The sequence below is a fragment of the Salmo trutta genome, chromosome 5 (assembly GCF_901001165.1).
Source record: "Salmo trutta chromosome 5, fSalTru1.1, whole genome shotgun sequence".
Lineage (NCBI taxonomy): Eukaryota > Metazoa > Chordata > Actinopteri > Salmoniformes > Salmonidae > Salmo > Salmo trutta.
This window is the reverse complement of record NC_042961.1, coordinates 55,239,719-55,259,633: the sequence shown is the minus strand read 5'-3', so window position 1 is coordinate 55,259,633 and position 19,915 is coordinate 55,239,719. Positions and strand designations below refer to the sequence as shown.

Here is a 19,915-nt window from a genome sequence, read left to right as displayed (position 1 = left end):
TCCATCAGATTCAAACATTTCCCATCAGGGATGGAAAAGGCTGAAGTTGTGTAACTATTGACACCTCAGGGAGAGGATGAGGTTATCTACATGACTGCTAAACAAATCCCCCGGGAAACACCATCACACACACACACACTCATGCAAATACACACACACACACACACACACACACACACACACACACACACACACACACACACACACACACACACACACACACACACACACACACACACACACACACACACACACACACACACACACACACACACACACACACACACACACACGGGGTGGTGGGCTACAGCTCACTGCAAACCAAATACACCTCACCTTAACCTCCCCATCTTTGGCTAATATAGGGTTGTGTTCATAAGGCACCAAACGGAAGAAAACAGATTGTAACAAGGAGTGAGGGACTATCTGATCTTATCCAATCACAAACACACATTTTTGTTTTAAGTTGAAAAAAGTTGCTACATTTTTTCTGTTGTGTTCCCTAATGAACATGACCCAGGTTTGCATGTTTGCCAGACAGAGAGAGAGAAAAGAGAGTAAGAACAATCCATCACGCACACTGAGACAGAGGAGAGGAGCGAGGGATTCAGCAAAGGACAAGTTAGCCCTGTCAATACAGGTATGTTCATTTTATGTTTGGATATACTGTTTTATTATTCAAAACCTTGGCTAATACTATAATAAAGAATGATGATAATATATAAGTAAAGAAAATGGGTTATTATCACACTAGTGAAAGGTTATTGTTGTTGTGATATGTGTGACATGGAAATGCTGAAAAGGACAAGAATAGTACATCCACATCCTATACATGGCAGGTGTTGGATATCCAGAAATAGATCATATTAACTGATAATTAAAAGGGGGAAATGTTTAATGTTATTAATTCATATTGACTGATGAATATGTTGCTACATCCCAGATCCATGGAGTGGAGTAGGAGAACTATCCCTGTCTCTGGTGAGAACTAAATACCTACAAGGGTTAAGGTCAATTCTATTTCAGTTCCTGTCAAATCAGAATGTAAACCACATTCCAGTTAAGTTAAACTCTAAGAGATTCTTATGACATTGTCAGCAGTAAGATTTGAGTTCCATTTCCAAAAAAACAAGGCCTGTAGCTTTCAAATGATGTGTCACTTTCTATTTTCATGTACAGAGCCCAAAACAACCACTCAGAGTTTAACAAATAATTTGAATTTCAGTGTACTTCCTGAATTTACAGAAATTGAATTGACCCCAACCCTTCCATCTAAAAGTCAAAGATCTTTAATGATCAGCATTACCCTATAGCATGTTAGACAACTTGTCATATAGTGCATTCACATTAATATTGTTAATTATGACTAATCATTCACATTAATATTGTTAATTATGACTAATCATTCATATGCTTATTGTGGCTTTACAGGGATTTTCCTACTCTTTCTGAGGGTCACCGTGCAAATAGGTAAATGCATTTTTAATAAAGTAGACAGACAGACAGACAGACAGACAGACAGACAGACAGACAGACACAAAAACAATCACACAAAAAAAACAGACAGACAAAACAAACAAACAAACAAACAAACAAACAAACAAACAATCTAAATCAATGAATCAATGTGTCACGCCCTGACCTGAGAAAGAGGGTTTGTTTCTCTATGTGGTCAGGTTAGGGTGTGGGGTGGGCATTCTATGATGTCTATTTCTTTGTTTTGAGCCGAGGATGGTTCCTAATCAGAGGCAGCTGTCTATCGTTGTCTCTGATTAGGAATCATACTTAGGCAGCCTTTCCCAAACCTGTAGTTGTGGGATCTTATTTTTTGTACTGCTTGTTAAGCCTACAAGATGCTCGTTGTCATTGTTTATTCTTTTGTTTGTAGTGTTCTGAGGTAAAATAAAATACACGATGAACACTTACCACGCTGCGCTTTGGTCCACTCCTTTTGACGATTGTGACACAATGAATGAAGTATCAGTATTGGCCACTGTGACAGAAGCAATACATAAACCCCCCCCCCCCCAAAAAACATGAATGAATACGTAAATAAATCAACTAATCAATGCATGAAGTACAAGCATTGGCCGCTGTGACAGAAGCTAGGCCTAGTAATAACTTTCATTCACTTAAAGTCACTTAACCCTAAAACAACTAAGTATTGTAATAAATATTGTGTAAATTGAACAAGTTGAGTAAGCTGCTTGGAGTACCACTAGATTGTAAACTGTCATGGTCAAAATATATTGATGCAGTAGTAGCTAAGATGGGGAGAAGTCTGTCTATAATAAAGCGATGCTGCTCTGCCTTCTTAATTACAACACTATCAACAAGGCAGGTCCTACAGACCCTAGATTTGTCGCACCTTGACTACTGTTCAGTTGTGTGGTCAGGTGCCACTAAAAGGACTTAGGAAAATTGCAATAGGCTCAGAACAGGGCAGCACGGCTGGCCCTTGGATGTTCACAAAGAGCTAATATTAATAATATGCATGTCAATCTCTCCTGGCTGAAAGTGGAGGAGAGATTGACTTCATCACCACTTTTATTTATGAGAGGTATTGTTTATGAGAGGTATGTTGAATGCACCGAGCTGTCTGTCTAAACTACTGGCACACAGCTTGGACAACCATGCATACCGCAAGTCCAGAACAGACTATGGGAGGCGCACAGTACTACATAGAGCCATGACTACATGGAACTCTATTCCACATCAAGTAACTGACACAAGCAGTAAAATTTGATTTAAAAAACAGATTAAAAAAACACCTTATGGAACAGCGGGGTCTGTGAATCAACACAAACATTGGCACAGACACATGCGTACCCACACACAAATAACATACGCACTATACATACACATGGATTTAGAACTGTAGATATGTGGTAGTTGTGGGGTAGAGGCCTGAGGGAACACAGTGTGTTGTGAAATATGTGAATGTATTGTAATGTTTTAAAATTGTATAAACTGCCTTAATGTTGCTGGACCCCAGGAAGAGTAGCTGCTGCTTTGGCAGCAGCTAATGGGGATCCATAATAAATACAAATACAAAGTGCCGAATTAAAGGTAACTATTTACATTTAATACAAGTTGGTGCAGGTGTGTGTGTACAGGGGGATGGGGATGTGTGTGTGTGTGTGTGTGTGTGTGTGTGTGTGTGTGTGTGTGTGTGTGTGTGTGTGTGTGTGTGTATCTGAGGTGTATTCACTACGAACCAAACTGAACAAAATGGAGATTGACTAAACTGAACTAACCTGCAAAACATTTTCAGTTGCAGAACGTATTGCTACAGTGTGCACTAATGAATAAACCTGTGTATTATATCTGTATCTGTCCCTCAAACAGACAATGTGGCATTGAGAGGAGTGGCTGCTCAGTCATCACAGTTTTCGGATCGCGATGCTCACTATGCAATTGATGGGTACAGAAACACAAACTATGGATCCTGCACCCACACTGCACAGAACACCAACCCCTGGTGGAGAGTGGACCTGCTGGATGTGTACAGAGTGACAGCTGTCACCATCACCAACAGAGATGCTGTTCCTGAGAGGCTTGATGGTGCTGAGATCCGTATCGGTAACTCACTGGAGAACAACGGCATCAACAACCCCAGGTGAGTAGTGAAATAGAATTAATAACATTGTACTCAAATCAAATCAAATTGTATTTGTCACATGCGATGAATACAACAGGTGTAGACCTGGCAGAGAAATGCTTACTTACAAGCCCTTAACAAACAGTGCAGTTCCAGAAATAGTTATGAAAATATTTACTAAATAAAATAAAGTCAAAAATAAAAAGTAACACAGTAGAAATACATAACAATAATGATGCTATATACAGGGGGCCCAGGTTACTCAAGGGGCACAGGTTAGTCGAGGTCATTTAAACATGTAGGTAAGGGTAAAGTGACTATGCATAGATGATTAGATGATAAACAGCGAGTAGCAGCGGGGGGGTCAATGTAAATAGTCAGGGTGTCCATTTGATTAATTGTTCAGCTGTCTTATAGCTTGGGGTAGAAGCTGTTAAGGAGCCTTTTGGACCTAGACTTGGCGCTCCGGTACTGCTTGCCGTGCGGTAGCAGAGCGAACAGAGAACACTTTAAAAACCTGTCTCTTGACGTGGAATTCGATGATGCTCTTATTGAAAGAGTATGGACTTGTTTGTCTTGCCTTGTATGACTTGGGTGACTGGAGTATGACAATTTTTTGGGGCCTTCCTTCCCCTGACACCGTCTGGTATATAGGTCTTGAATGGCAGGAAACTTGGCGCATTACCCTTTGTAGTGCCTTAGGGTCAGATACAGATCAGTTGCCATACCAGGTGCTGATGCAACCGGTCAGGATGCTCTCGATGGTGCAGCTGTATAACTTTTTGACGATCTGGGGGCCCAATCTAAATAGTTTCAGTCTCCTGAGGGGGAAAAGGGGTTGTCGTAGCCCCTTCACAACTGTCTTGGCGTGTTTTGACCATGGGGGTTTGTTGGTGATGTGGACACCAAGGAACTTGAAACTCTTGACCCGCTCCAATTTAGCCCCGTCAATGTAAATGGAGGCCTGTTTGGCCCTACTTCTCCTGTGGTCCACGATCATCTCCTTTGTCTTGCTTATATTGAGGGAGAGGTTGTTGGCCTGGCACCACACTGACAGGTCTTCGACCTCCTCCCTTTAGGCCGTCTCATCGTTTTCGGCGATTTAGCCTACCATTAGTGTGTCATCAGCAAACTTAATGATGGTGTTGAAGTTGTGCTTGGCCACGCAGTCGTTGGTGAACAGGGAGTACAGGAGGGGACTAAGTACGCACCCCTGAGGGGAACCGGTGTTGAGGATCAGCGTGGCAGATGTGTTGTTGCATACCCTTACTATCTCAATGCCATCAGACTGTTAAACAGCCATCACTAACATGGAATGGCTGCTGCCAACATACTGACTCAACCCAACTCGAGCCACTTTAAACAATGCCACTTTATATAATGTTTACATACCCTACATTACTCATCTCCTATGTATATACTGTACTCTATACCATCTACTGCATCTTGTCATCACTCATTCATATATTTTTATGTACATATTCTTATTCATCCCTTTACACTTGTGTGTGTATAAGGTAGTTGTTGTGAAATTGTTAGGCTAGATTACTTGTTTGATATTACTGCATGGTCGGAACTAGAAGCACAAGCATTTCGCTACACTCGCATTAACATCTGCTAACCATGTGTATGTGACAAATAAAATTTGATTTGATTTTGATTTGATTTGATTTACTACCTGAGGGCGACCTGTCAGGAAGTCCAGGATCCAGTTGCCGAGAGAGGTGTTTAGTCCCAGGGTCCTTAGCTTAGTGATGAGCTTTGTCGGAACGATGGTGTTGAACACTGAGCTGTAGTCAATGAATAGCATTCTCACATAGGGGTTCCTTTTGTCCAGGTGGGAAAGGGCAGTATGATGTTCGATTGAGATTGCGTCATCTGTGGATCTGTTGGGGCGGTATGCAAATTGCAGTGGGTCTAGGGTTTCTGGGATGATGGTGTTGATGTGAGCCATGACCAGTCTTTAAAATCACTTCATGGCTACCAATGTGAGTGCTACGGGGAGGTAGTCATTTAGGCAGGTTACCTTCACATTCTTGGACATTTAGCTCGTCTGGTAGGCTCACGTCAATGGGCAGCTCGCAGCTAAGTTTCACTTTGTAGTCCGTAATAGTTTGCAAGCACCGCCACATCTGACGAACATCAGAGCCGGTAGTTCTGATTGATTGTAAAGTTCAGTAAAAAGAACAGTTATTCATTAAATGTGTTGATATTTTCAGTAATACTTTTGTGAAGAAGCATTTGAACTACAGCACCGCACTGTACAATAATCATGTATCTCTCTCTCTCCCCCACCCTCTCTCTCTCTCTCAGATGTGTTGTCATCTCCCACATCCCAGCAAGAGAGACCTACACCTTCCAGTGTAATAAGATGGAGGGTCGCTACATTGTTGTGGTCATCCCTGACAGGAAGGAATATCTCACTCTGTGTGAGTTGGAAGTATATGGGACTCCTGCAGGTAATCATCTGTAACTGTCTTCTCTCTTCACATTCATCACCAAGTCAAGTTTACATTACTTTTATATAGCAGAACATCAATGTTCTGGAAGTATAAGTAATGTGCCTGCTGACAGGAACATCACTCTAGATTTCTGTCATATTCTTATTAGTGTGACTTGCTTCTGCAGTCACACTTTTAATGTTGTATTTATGTCTTATATAGAAATTGTAATAATAACTGAACTCTTAACCTCTTATTTCATACCCATAAACCCCTCTTTCCTCCACCCCTCCCACCACTGTCACCTCTCTTTTCTCTTCTCTTCTCCAACATCCACCCCTCTCCCCTACACTCCCCTACACTCCCCCTCCTACCACTAATATCCCCCCTCTTTTAAACATGTCAAATGTATACACTGTAAGATGATAAAGAATAACTTGTCATTTTTTATATTAAAACATTCTCTATGTCCCGGTAGTAAATGTAGCATTGAAAGGAGTGGCCAGCCAGTCATCACTGAATGGGTATGGCAATGCTCACAATGCCATTGATGGGAACAGAGAATCAGACTATTACAAAAGATCCTGCACCCACACTGCACAGAACACCAACCCCTGGTGGAGAGTGGACCTGCTGGATGTGTACAGAGTGACAGCTGTCAGTATCACCAACAGAGGAGATGATGTTCCTGAGAGGCTTGATGGTGCTGAGATTCGTATCGGTAACTCACTGGAGAACAACGGCATCAACAACCCCAGGTGAGTTGTGAAATAGAATTAATAACATTATACTGTAATCTGATTGATTGTAAAGTTTGTGATTCAATAAAAACCTGTTATTCATGAAATATGTTAATATGTTCAGTCTTCCTGCAGTGAAGAGGTATTTTCACTATTGCAACACACTGTATAATAATCATCTCCCTCTCTCTCTCCCTCCAACCCCTTTCTCTCTCTTTCTACCCCACCCCCCACGTTCCCCCGACCCCCTCTCTCCCCCCACTCCGCCTCACTCTCTCTCAACGCACTCCCCGCTCTCTCTCCATCAACACCCCAACCCCTGTCCCCCCACCTCTCTCTCCCTCCACCCCCCTCGCGCTCTCTCCCACAACTCCACTCGCTCTCTCTCCCCCATTCCCTCTTTCATATCACCCCCATCTCCCACCACCCTTATCTCTCACTCTCCCCCCACCCCATCTCTCTTTATCCCCCCACCTCCTTCTCTCACCATCTCTCTCTCTCTTTCAGATGTGTTGTCATCTCCCACATCCCAGCAGGAAAGACCTACACCTTCCAGTGTAATGAGATGGAGGGTCGCTACGTTGTTGTGGTGATCCCTGGCAGGTCAGAATGGCTCACTCTTTGTGAGGTGGAAGTATTTGAGTCTTCCACAGAAGGTACTTCTTTCCTGGTACATGTATTTATTCTGTCAGTGAAGATATGCCGAATAGTAACTTTAATGAACATACTTATTTTCGTATCGGACTTCGGTTTAGTGGAGATTATACTTTTTTTTCCCACAATTCATGTTTTGTTATATTGAATGTTATTTTGTGACTATGTGGGAGACATTTTCACAATGCAAATTAGTACAAATCAGTGTAATTTACGCATTGCTCAGCTTACTAAACTTTAGTAAAACAATCACCTTTTTGTACAGCGCATTGCTAAAGAAATATGTTAAATAAAATCATACTGTCATGTCATATTGAGTTTTGTTGTATTCCCTGTATATTGCACAGATTTGAACTATTTTGCACCATAACAAATATCAGCAAATGTATTTCAGCCCCCAAGTCAAAGAGAACGGTGGTGAGGATGAAGATCCAATCAGATGCTGATCTGACAGACCAGGCGGTCGGTGACCAGCTCCTTCAGCAGGTGAGAGAGAGGGAGAGGGAAAGGGGGAGGGAGAGAGAAAGACAGAGAGACAGAAAGAGAGAGAGAGAGAGAGAGAGAGAGAGAGAGAGAGAGCGAGACAGACAGACACAGACATAGAGACACAGAGAGACAGACACAGGGACACAGAGAGACAGACACATAGAGACAGAGAGAGAGAGAGAGAGACAGAGAGAGAGAGAGAGAGAGAGACAGAGAGAGAGACAGAAAGAAAGACAGAAAGAGAGACAGAAAGAGAGAGCCAGAGAGAGTGAGCGAGAGAGAAAATAATCTAACAATTTAACCTAAAAGCTTGTGCTTTAATCTAGCTGCATGTAGAGCTTGTGAAGCAGGGGGTGTCTGACTTTCAACTGCGCTGGAGGACTCAGCCAGATGGACAGATTTTCCACCGTGAGGAAGAAGAGAAGGAGTGTGGAACCACACAGACAGGTAACAACAAGGAGCATATTACAGACTGTTGTCCTTATTGCACAGACAGGCAATGAAGACATTGTGCTTTTATCAGAGTTGGGGTCTATTCCATTTCAGGAAATAAACTTGTATTTATTTATTCCAATTTCAGTTTTCCTTAATGAGTTTCAATTATGAACATGTGGAAGTGGATTTTCAGTTTACTTCCTGAATTGACTGAATTGAAATGTAATCACCCTAACTCTGGGTCTTATTATCGTATTGCCAAGTTGTTATTGTAAGAAGAGAACGTGTTAGCAAGTCATAACTCAATTAATACCTGAAAGAGTTTCTGTATGTCATTTCTCTTCCAGGTGTCTCTGGAACTGAAGGGGGCTAGCCTGGTGAGAGACTCTAAGAAGACCAAATAGTTTTAAGATTGGACTGTATTGATGACAATCAATCTACCGTAAAACTTTAATTAAACCCAGTCTCAAATAGCTGCCTGTCCTTTTTAATAGCTAGGCAACAACACATTTCAGCAACTAAACGGCTGTTTCAGATAAACTCAGGGTCTAAATCAAATCAAATCTAATGTTATTTGTCACATACACATGGTTAGCGGATGTTAATGCGAGTAGGGCGAAATGTTTGTGCTTCTAGTTCCGACAGTGCAGTAATATCTAACAAGTAATCTAACAATTCCCCAACAACTACCTAATACACACAAATCTAAAGGGGTGAATGAGAATATGTACATGTGAGTATATGGATGAGCAATGGCCAAGCGGCATAGGCAAGGTGCAATACATGGTATAAAATACAGTATATACATGTGATATTTTTTTATTTTACTAGGCAATTCAGTTAAGAACAAATTCTTATTTTCAATGAAGACCTAAGAACAGTGGCTTAACTGCCTTGTTCAGGGGCAGAATGACAGATTTTTACCTTGTTAGCTCAGGGATTCGATCTTGCAACCTTTCGGTTACTTGTCCAACGCTCTAACCACTAGGCTACCTGCTGCATAATATGAGTAATGTAAGATATGTAAACATTATTAAAGTGCCATTATTTAGAGTGCATTGTATAAAGTGACTAGTGATTAATGAATTGTTTACCAGGTTACCATGAATTGTTTACCAGGTTTAATGTTTGATTTGTTACATTAAGTCATTCAGTAATGAAAAATGGTCAATCTTCTGTTTTTATTGCCAGTAAGAAACTGCTAGCCATTGGCTGCTAACAGTTGAGAACTGCTATGTATAAACTGGCAAGCCCAAAAACCCTAAACAACTTCGGGAGTACAAACCCCAAGAAATGGGCAAGAACTGACGAACACATGTACTCGCTGTTTGTTTGTTACCTATGCATAGTCACTTTGGGCTTGTCAGTTTATACCTAGCAGCCCCACCTATATGTACAGATTACCTCAACTAGCCTGTACCCCCGCACACTGACTTGGTACCGGTGCCCCCTGTATATAGCCTCGTTATTGTTATTCTTATTGTGTTACTTTTTATTATTACTTTTTATTTTAGTCAACTTGGTAAATATTTTCTTCTTCTTGAACTGCACTGTTGGTTAAGGGCTTGTAAGTTAGCATTTCACGGTAAAGTCTACACTTGTTGTATTCGGCGCATGTGGGAAATAAAATTTGATTTCATTATTCTGTTAAGGATTTTCTTTTATGGGGGCATTCTAAGAGAAAAGACACGTAACACAGTGTGTAAATGATAAAACATTAGTGCAGGTAAAAAGGTTAAATGCTGGAAGTGAATGCTGGAATTAAACAACTAACTATGCTAATTAGTAAAAGCTGTGTGCATTAAAGAAACAGATGCCTGGCTCAAATAGAAGCCTGTATCTAATATGCAACTGTTCTGTTCAGTGATTTAAGCACATGAACGCCTGGGGCTATTAATTTAAGTTTTACTGTATTTAAATTAGGGCTGGGCAGTATACCGTATTTTATGATATACCGGTATTGATGCAGGGACCGGTTTGGGTTTTTTCTTTACCTTCTATACCGGTATTTGAATGTTTGGTTTGTTAATTGTGATACGCCATGTGTAATGTCAATGTGTATAGTTTACTTCGCTACTTGAGTCATCTCTCTCTCGCACTTTCTCTCCGTGCCACTTTCCACACAGACCTAGCCAAACCACCTGTCACTCAAGGAGCGCATTTGATGTTCCTCAACCACGAGACACTTGCATTCAGTCTGCATGATCAATGCAGCACATGCAACAATGTTGATGACAACAATGCTGTTTTCACTTTGCTTCTTAATATAAATCCACTAGCGTTCTATAATGACACTATTAGTTTGTGTTTCTTACATCAGCAAACAGCTAGTTTGTCTTTTCTTAGCAAGTTGCCCTAAATCTTGTGAGATGCTAATTGTTAGCCGCTAATGATAATAGCTAGCTAGCTAGCTAATAAATGTACTGACTAAGAGCAAACGTAGCTAGCTAATACAGCCTGATAATACCAGTGATGGTGTAGACCTAAATCAACATGCTGTTTGTGCAACAGTATCTTCTAAATCAAAGAGGAATATGCATAGCAAGAATATGTTAGCTATATCAAGTAGCTAAGAAAACAACATGCAATGTAGCCAAAGTTTATAGGGTCCCCTAGGAAACACTTATCAACACTGTCACAATAACTCCTCCCTGGCATTTTAGTTCGTTGTCATCTCAAACAACACTGTATTCAAAGTGCCCACTATTATATTCTAACTATAGAATTAGAATAGTCATTATATACTGCTCAAAAAAATAAAGGGAACACAGTAAACAACACATCCTAGATCTGAATGAAAGAAATAATCTTATTAAATACTTTTTTCTTTACATAGTTGAATGTGCTGACAACAAAATCACACAAAAATAATCAATGGAAATCCAATTTATCAACCCATGGAGGTCTGGATTTGGAGTCACACTCAAAATTAAAGTGGAAAACCACACTACAGGCTGATCCAACTTTGATGTAATGTCCTTAAAACAAGTCAAAATGAGGCTCAGTAGTGTGTGTGGCCTCCACGTGCCTGTATGACCTCCCTACAATGCCTGGGCATGCTCCTGATGAGGTGGCGGTTGGTCTCCTGAGGGATCTCCTCCCAGACCTGGACTAAAGCATCCGCCAATTCCTGGACAGTCTGTGGTGCAACATGGCGTTGGTGGATGGAGCGAGACATGATGTCACAGATGTGCTCAATTGGATTCAGGTCTGGGGAACGGGCGGGCCAGTCCATAGCATCAATGCCTTCCTCTTGCAGGAACTGCTGACACACTCCAGCCACATGAGGTCTAGCATTGTCTTGCATTAGGAGGAACCCAGGGCCAACCGCACCAGCATATGGTCTCACAAGGGGTCTGAGGATCTCATCTCGGTACCTAATGGCAGTCAGGCTACCTCTGGCGAGCACATGGAGGGCTGTGCGGCCCCCCAAAGAAATGCCACCCCACACCATGACTGACCCACCGCCAAACCGGTCATGCTGGAGGATGTTGCAGGCAGCAGAACGTTCTCCACGGCGTCTCCAGAATCTGTCACGTCTGTCACATGTGCTCAGTGTGAACCTGCTTTCATCTGTGAAGAGCACAGGGCGCCAGTGGCGAATTTGCCAATCTTGGTGTTCTCTGGCAAATGCCAAACGTCCTGCACGGTGTTGGGCTGTAAGCACAACCCCCACCTGTGGACGTCGGGCCCTCATACCACCCTCATGGAGTCTGTTTCTGACCGTTTGAGCAGACACATGCACATTTGTGGCCTGCTGGAGGTCATTTTGCAGGGCTCTGGTAGCGGTCCTGCTGCTGGGTTGTTGCCCTCCTACGGCCTCCTCCACGTCTCCTGATGTACTGGCCTGTCTCCTGGTAGGGCCTCCATGCTCTGGACACTACGCTGATAGACACAGCAAACCTTCTTGCCACAGCTCGCATTGATGTGCCATCCTGGATGAGCTGCACTACCTGAGCCACTTGTGTGGGTTGTAGACTCCGTCTCATGCTACCACTAGATTGAAAGCACCGCCAGCATTCAAAAGTGACCAAAACATCAGCCAGGAAGCATAGGAACTGAGAAGTGGTCTGTGGTCCCCACCTGCAGAACCACTCCTTTATTGGGGGTGTCTTGCTAATTGCCTATAATTTCCACCTGTTGTCTATTCCATTTGCACAACAGCATGTGAAATGTATTGTCAATCAGTGTTGCTTCCTAAGTGGACAGTTTGATTTCACAGAAGTGTGATTGACTTGGAGTTACATTGTGTTGTTTAAGTGTTCCCTTTATTTTTTTGAGCAGTGTATTTCCATGATTCCAAACGTTTTGCTCTAATTCGCAAGTCAAATCGCAATTGCAACATTTGGTTAAAAATAAATCCTCGATTATTTGCCCATATTGTGCAGCCCTACGTGGCAGTGTGGAAATTATCTCAATTGAGCAGTGGTGTAAAGTACTTAAGTAAAAATACTTTCAAGTACTACTTAAGTCATTTTATTTTGGTATCTGTACTTTACTTGACTATTTTTATTTTTGTCAAATTTTACTTTTACTTCACTACATTCCTAAAGAAAATACTGTACTTTTTACTCAATACATTTTCCCTGACACCTAAAAGTACTCGTTACATTTTGAATGCTTAGCAGGACAGGAAAATGGTCCAATTCACACACTTATCAAGAGAACATCCCTGGTCATCCACTGCCTCTGATCTGGAGGTCTCACTAAACACAAATGCTTTCTTTGGAAATTATGTCTGAGTGTTGGAGTGTGCCCCTGGCTATCCATAAATTAAAAAAACAAGAAAATGGTGCCATCTGGTTTGCTTAATATAAGGAATTTGAAATGATTTATACTTTTACTTTTGATACTAAAGTACATTTTATCAATTACATTTACTTTTAATACTTAAGTATAATTAAAACCAAATATCTTTAGACTTTTACTCAAGTAGAATTTTACTGGGTGTCTTTCACTTTTACTTGAGTAATTTTCTATTAACCTATCTTTACTTTTACTGAAGTATGACAATTGGGTACTTTTTCCACCACTGCAATTGAGTGCAGGAAATGCAGACATCATAAAAGTGCTGAAATTTGTTTTGGTTGAAGTTGAATTGAACAATATAAAACAATCATAGTGGAGAAAGACTAATTGAAATCACTTGGAATGTATGTGTTGCCACCCTGGGATCACTCACTACTCATAAAGCAAATGTAGAACATTTATTATTCAAAAACTAAAAATACCGTCATACTGTGATATAATATTGCGATATAATACTGTCAGTATATAATTGTGATATAATACTGTGATATAATATTTTGGCCATATCGCCCAGCTCTAATTTAAATGTCTGTATAAACAACATTATTCCTTTCAACATGTTTGAGTTAATATGCAGTTTGGTTCCTATTTGTTTAAAGTAATGAACATGTTTTTGTCAAGTATATTATTGCAAGCCTGCAATCTTTTGACTTATCAAAAGGCACCTAAGGGGTATACTACAAAGCATCACCAATGAGTTAGCCTGCCAACTTTGATAAAAAATTAATAAATAAAGACTGATTTTCAGGTACACTAAGAAAGATAAACATCAATATATGTTTTGGGTTGTTTAGTCAATTAGACCATGCCCATTCCAAGCTTATCTTTCAAAAAATATAAAGTGATTTCTGAATATTTAGGCATGGTAGTGGCTAACTCTGCTTGACAGTATGCCCCATCTGGTCTTCTCTAAATAGAAGCTTAGTTTTAAGTGTTTTCATTTCATTGTGCAGAAACCATACAAATGAGTGTCAAAAAATCTCTAGAAATGGATGTACTCCCCTTAAAACATTGAGAAAGAGTTGTCAAAGAACGTAAGTGAATGTATTAACAGTTTATAGAATATGAATAAACGCAATAATCTTAGAAACATCAGTGTTTTGACTGCTCTTTGAATGCAGCTCCTACTACAATTGATATTAACTCATTAATAAGGTCCAGGGTAGACCATAACTACTGTTTTACAAGTGATATTCACTCATTCATAAGGTCCAGGGTAGACCATAACTAATGTATTACAACTGATGTTCACTCATTCATAAGGGCCAGGGTAGACCATAACTACTGTATTACAACTGATATTCACTCATTCATAAGGGCCAGGGGAGACATACTGTTTTACGATGGATATTCACTCATTGATAAGGGACAGGTTAGGCCATAACTGTTGTAATACTGCAGTGTTCTTTCTGTCACACCATTTCCTGGAAAACTAAAATGTACATCTGCCACTAAATAATGAGTGTAACTAAATAATCTCACCCCTAGTGTTTTAATCCTGACGCAATCAGTTAGCCAGCTAACTTTGATTAAACACCAGAAATAACTATTGATTTTCTGCATCATTAACTCTACATTACCGGTGGGTCCCCCACGGGACGGTTGAGCTAATGTAGGCTAATGCGATTAGCATGAGGTTGTAAGTAACAAGAACATTTCCCAGGACATAGACATATCTGATAATGGCAGAAAGCTTAAATTATTGTTAATCTAATTACACTGTCCAGTTTACAGTATGTATTACAGTGAAAGAATACCATACTATTGTTTGAGTTAGCCAGCTAACTTTGATAAAACTCCAGAAATAACTATTGGTTTTCTGCTTCATTAAAACCTCTACCTTACCGGTGGGTCCGCCACGGGACGGTTGAGCTAACGTAGGCTAATGCGATTAGCATGAGGTTGTAAGTAATAAGAAAATTTCCCAGGACATAGACATATCTGATATTGGCAGAAAGCTTAAATTCTTGTTAATCTAACTGCACTGTCGAATTTAGAGTAGCTATTACAGTGAAGGAATACCACATTATTGTTTGAGGAGAGTGCACAATTATGAACTTAAAGTTATTAATAAAACAATTAGGCACATTTGGACAGTCTTGATACAAAATTTTGAACAATAATTCTAGGGTTCATTGGATCAGTCTAAAACTTTGCACATACACTGCTGCCATCTGGTGGCCAAAATCTAAATTGTGTCTGGGCTGGAATAATACATTATGGACTTTCTCTTGCATTTAAAAGATGGTACAAAAAAAACACATGGTTTTTACTTAGTATTATCTTTTACCAGATCTAATGTGTTATATTCTCCTACATTAATTTCACATTTCCACAAACTTCAAAGTGTTTCCTTTCAAATGGTATCAAGAATATACATATCCTTGCTTCAGGTCCTGAGCTACAGGCAGTTAGATTTGGCTATGTCATTTTAGGCGAACATTGAGGCGAACATTTTTTCGTGAGTTAATTACACCATGCCTATTGCAAGCTAAGCTCTCTAAAAATAAATAAATGTTATTTAAAATATATTTAAGTCATCCAACTCTGACTATTAATGTCAACACTGCAGAGGAGTTTGTTTGTTTGTATATTTGAATCTCTTTAAGACCCCAATGGGGAATAATCTTCCAAGAGTCCATGACAGAAAATATAGTATTATAAGAAATTGATCAGGGGACCATCTTTTGTCCCCTTGATATGGCTGGGGAGGAGGCGGGGAGGCTATATAGTCAAGAACTATCATCTTTTCGTTAGACATACACTACCGTTCAAAAGTTTGGTGTCACTTAGAAATGTCCTTGTTTTTGAAAGAAAAGCAAAAATGTTTTGTTCATTAAAATAACATCAAATTGATCAAAAATACAGTGTAGACATTGTTAATGTTGTAAATGACTATTGTAGCTGGAAACAACAGATTTTTATGGAATATCTACATAGGTGTACAGCAACCATCACTCCTGTGTTCCAGTGGCACATTGTGTTAGCTAATCCAAGTTTATCATTTTAAAAGGCTAATTGATCATTAGAAAACCCTTTTGCAATTATGTTAGCACAGCTGCAAACTGTTGTTCTGATTAAAGAAGCAATAAAAATGGCCTTCTTTAGACTTGTTGAGTATCTGGAGCATCAGCAGTTGTGGGTTTGATTACAGGCTCAAAATGGCAAAAAACAAAGGACTTTCTTCTGAAACTCGTCAGACACTCTAATGTTATGAGAAATGAAGGCTATTCCATGCGAGAAATTGCCAAGAAACTGAAAATCTGGTATAACGCTGTGTACTACTCCCTTCACAGAACAGCGCAAACTGGCTCTAACCAGAATAGAAAGAGGAGTGGGAGGCCCCGGTGTACAACTGAGCAAGAGGACAAGTATATTAGAGTGTCTAGTTTGAGAAACAGACGCCTCACAAGTCCTCAACTGGCAGCTTCATTATATAGTATCCGCAAAACACCAGTCTCAACATCAACAGTGAAGAGGCAACTCCGGGATGCTGGCCTTCTAGGCCGAGTTCCTCTGTCCAGTGTCTGTGTTCTTTTGAACATCTTAATCTTTTATTTTTTTTGTCCAGTCTGAGATGTGGCTGTTTCTTTTCATCTCTGCCTAGAAGGCCAGCATCCCGGAGTCGCTTCTTCAATTCTGACGTTGAGACTGGTGTTTTTGTTGAGAACTTTTTTGAAATGTACAGCGACAGAATTCAGAACATGGGTTGTTCATACAGTATTCTCCCTGTATACCAAGTTAGAACAGTAGGATAAATAAAGGGGAAATATAAGCAGACAATAAAAGCTCTTACAATATTATATATATTATATATGACATATCTCTGAAATAGGCTAGAGGCTACATGTGCACCACCAAGTCAGAACAGTAGGCAAAATTCTGAGGGGAAAAGGGACCACATTATTAGGGTAAGGCACATGGGCTACTAACAGCTTACTAACAGTTTACTACTTTCTTAGCTACAGTACGCATATCTCCCTGGCATATTATTTATGCAGCAGCATATAAGACATTTTTGGACTCACCTTGTTGTGATGTGCTCACTTGAACAGCAATATCGCGCGGCGGTTCTTCGTGGGCAAATTCTGTCATCAAAGATAGAGAAAGATTTACAATTCCAAGTTGGATGACTGTTCACTGCGTATTTTCCCAGTCTGAGTGCGTTTATTCCCGATTTCCCAGTTGCAGTGCTTGCAGTAAGCCACTATCATCGATTCCTTCCAAACAACTCATTGTTGAATTTGCAATTTCCAACTTGTTGTGTAATGTTTATGTCCAATGGCGATGAGTCCGATACGTTTTATCTATAATTTATCGTCATTATTTCTCTTCATATGACAAGGATTAAAAAGCATTAGCCAGTAGATTGTCGACTTGATTCATGATGATGACTGCTAGCTAAGATTTTGAAAGTAAGATGTTGACATAATCAGTCCAATCAAAGCTACTGTAGATATGTGATTTGACGTCATTTTATCTATGGCCAATGACCCTGAGTCTTCTTGGAAGGGCACTTCTAATCTAATATGGCAGGAATCAAAGGGCTCACATTCTTGTTGTCTACCCTTACTAAAGCCAGAACACTGAGCTAATCACAGTGCACTTTGAAACTGCCTGTTCATCTGCGGCTTTATTAACTCAATTATATATATATTTTTTTTACATTGTTTGCAAACTGATAAGTGACACGTATTAATGCCAAAATAAAATGCAAAACAGGCAAGCCCCCCCAATAAAAAAAGAACTGCTCTCCCATCGTCTCCTGATCACTACTTCTCTTAGCTACAGAATGTTACACCAGATATCCATTACTGGGAGTTACTGGAGAGGTGTTGTTATGTGTAGCACAGAATTATCTACCAACCTTAGCGATGCGGCCTTCGTCCTCGATTCGGAGAAACAGGAGTCTCATAAAAGGTCTGTGTCCAGTTGCAGGGGGTTAGTTTGAATTTAGAAAATGCTCCATTAGGAAAATGAATACTTTTTTTGCTCCGTGAGGTAATCCAACAATATGTGCGCCGTCATCGTGTCTCTTTCAAGTCTTCTCACTCATTGATGGAGACAGGTCTCTGTCATCATGACATTCAGCACTTTGGGGTGTACATCAATGAGAGAAGTTTTGAATTTGACAAGATGTCGGCAAAAATCTTTGGGTAAATCACATTATCTGGTGTAACAATCTGTAGCTACAGTTCTCTGCACTCTGTTTCTACATCTGAGATACACTCGGACACACTGAAATGTACTACTGTTTTTTGTATGTTACTTTTAGCATGTAACATTGTTGTTGAATACCCAGTTCTGTTAAGTTAGCATTAAATAGTGTACATTCTCCTGTATTTAGATATCCAAATAATGTTTGTTCATTTGTCAATCTGAATGTCGAGCATCTATTTGATGCTACAAAGCCCTGTAGAGATAATATACATATATTCTTTGAATCCATAAGTGTCACTAATTTCAAAGAGTGATAGAAAATATCCAAATGTATTTTATGGTTGTTCTACATCAGGGATCTCCAACCCTGTTTCTGGAGAGCTACCGTCTTCTAGATTTTCACTTCAACCCTAATCTTGCATACCTGATTCTAATAATTAGCTGGTTGAAAAGCTGAAACAGGTTAGTTACAACTGGGGTTGGAGTTAAAACCTACAGGAGGGTAGCTCTCTAGGAACAGGGTTGGAAACCCCTGTCCTACGTGGTCTAATGCCAGGATTTCCCAAACTTGATCCTGGGGACTACACAGCTGATTCCAAAAAAACATCTAAATCATCCAGCTTTGATTATTTGAATCAGCTGAGTAGTGCTATGGCAAAAACCAAAACCTGCACCCCTTGGGGTCCCCAGGAACAAGTTTGGAAAACGCTGTCTTATGCTGTGCCACACTGGCTGTGATTACACAGGCATCCCAATTCTGATCAAATCAGATCTTTTTCTGAACTGATTGGTCAAAAGAACTAGTGAAAAAAAGCAAGAATTGGGCTGCCTGTGTAAACGCAGCCATAGTCTTTGTCCGGCTTCAGTACACTGGCGAACGTGGGCTGGGGAAGCTGAGACTCTGTGCTTATGGCAATGGTCTTGTACTTTCTGCGGTAAGACTCTGCCGAAAGGGTTGTTGGGCTTCTTAACCACCAAATGTTTGGTCCTCTTGCAGGAGATTTGCTGGTACTGCACGACTCCTGGAAAGGCATGGTTGTGGTCTTAGCGTTTTACACTTTTTGTGGAAGGGACGTAGGGCAACACGCCCTTGTTGGTAAAGGTGTCAACCGAATGGGACCGGATAGCGTATTCTTTAGGGACAACGAGGGACATTGGGAGCTGCTTTTGCGAGGAAAGATCAGTCAACAAAGTGAATGCGCTGGGGGACTAAAGAAGGTTTGAAAAGTCTTGTGAAGGCAGTTCTTACACAGTATGAATTGTTGTGTATGGGAGATTGAGGAGAAATGGCACCTCAATCATTTCCATACACAACAATCGATCTACTGTATAGATCTACAATCAATAGATCTACAATAGATCACATCCCTGCACATCCCAAAAAAAGTACTGTCTAAACCTCCCCCAGCTCATTGACTTTAACAGATGATTCTTGTCAATAGTAGCCCTTTGCAAGGGAATTTTGTATTGTGTTCCGAGAATCTGCAGAGAGAAGAATGAGGTGGTTGTGTCATTATTGTTGTCTTTATACCTTTATTTAACTAGGCAAGTCAGTTAAGAACAAATTCTTATTTTCAATGACAGCCTAG

General features: G+C 40.4%; 1 protein-coding gene and 1 long non-coding RNA gene across 2 annotated transcripts; both read left to right on the top strand.

Annotated features, from left to right (window-relative positions):
- The first annotated feature begins 2,569 nt into the window (after window positions 1-2,569).
- On the top strand, window positions 2,570-7,670 carry LOC115194980 (uncharacterized). Its single transcript, XM_029754883.1, has 6 exons — window positions 2,570-2,576; window positions 3,349-3,619; window positions 5,915-6,060; window positions 6,521-6,800; window positions 7,290-7,438; window positions 7,663-7,670. The coding sequence occupies exons 1-6, from the start codon at window positions 2,570-2,572 to the stop codon at window positions 7,668-7,670; spliced, it is 861 nt and encodes a 286-aa protein (XP_029610743.1).
- A 65-nt stretch (window positions 7,671-7,735) lies between these two features.
- On the top strand, window positions 7,736-8,915 carry LOC115194567 (uncharacterized). The gene is made up of 3 exons (XR_003878395.1): window positions 7,736-7,922; window positions 8,249-8,369; window positions 8,705-8,915. It is a non-coding gene; the product is annotated as an uncharacterized LOC115194567 (long non-coding RNA).
- Window positions 8,916-19,915: the final 11,000 nt, after the last annotated feature.

Excerpts from the sequence above, each read along its gene's own strand:
- LOC115194980 (XM_029754883.1), top strand. Across the intron at positions 3,620-5,914 it reads AACGGCATCAACAACCCCAG|ATGTGTTGTCATCTCCCACA; the intron begins GTGAGTAGTGAA and ends TCTCTCTCTCAG. Across the intron at positions 6,801-7,289 it reads AACGGCATCAACAACCCCAG|ATGTGTTGTCATCTCCCACA; the intron begins GTGAGTTGTGAA and ends TCTCTCTTTCAG.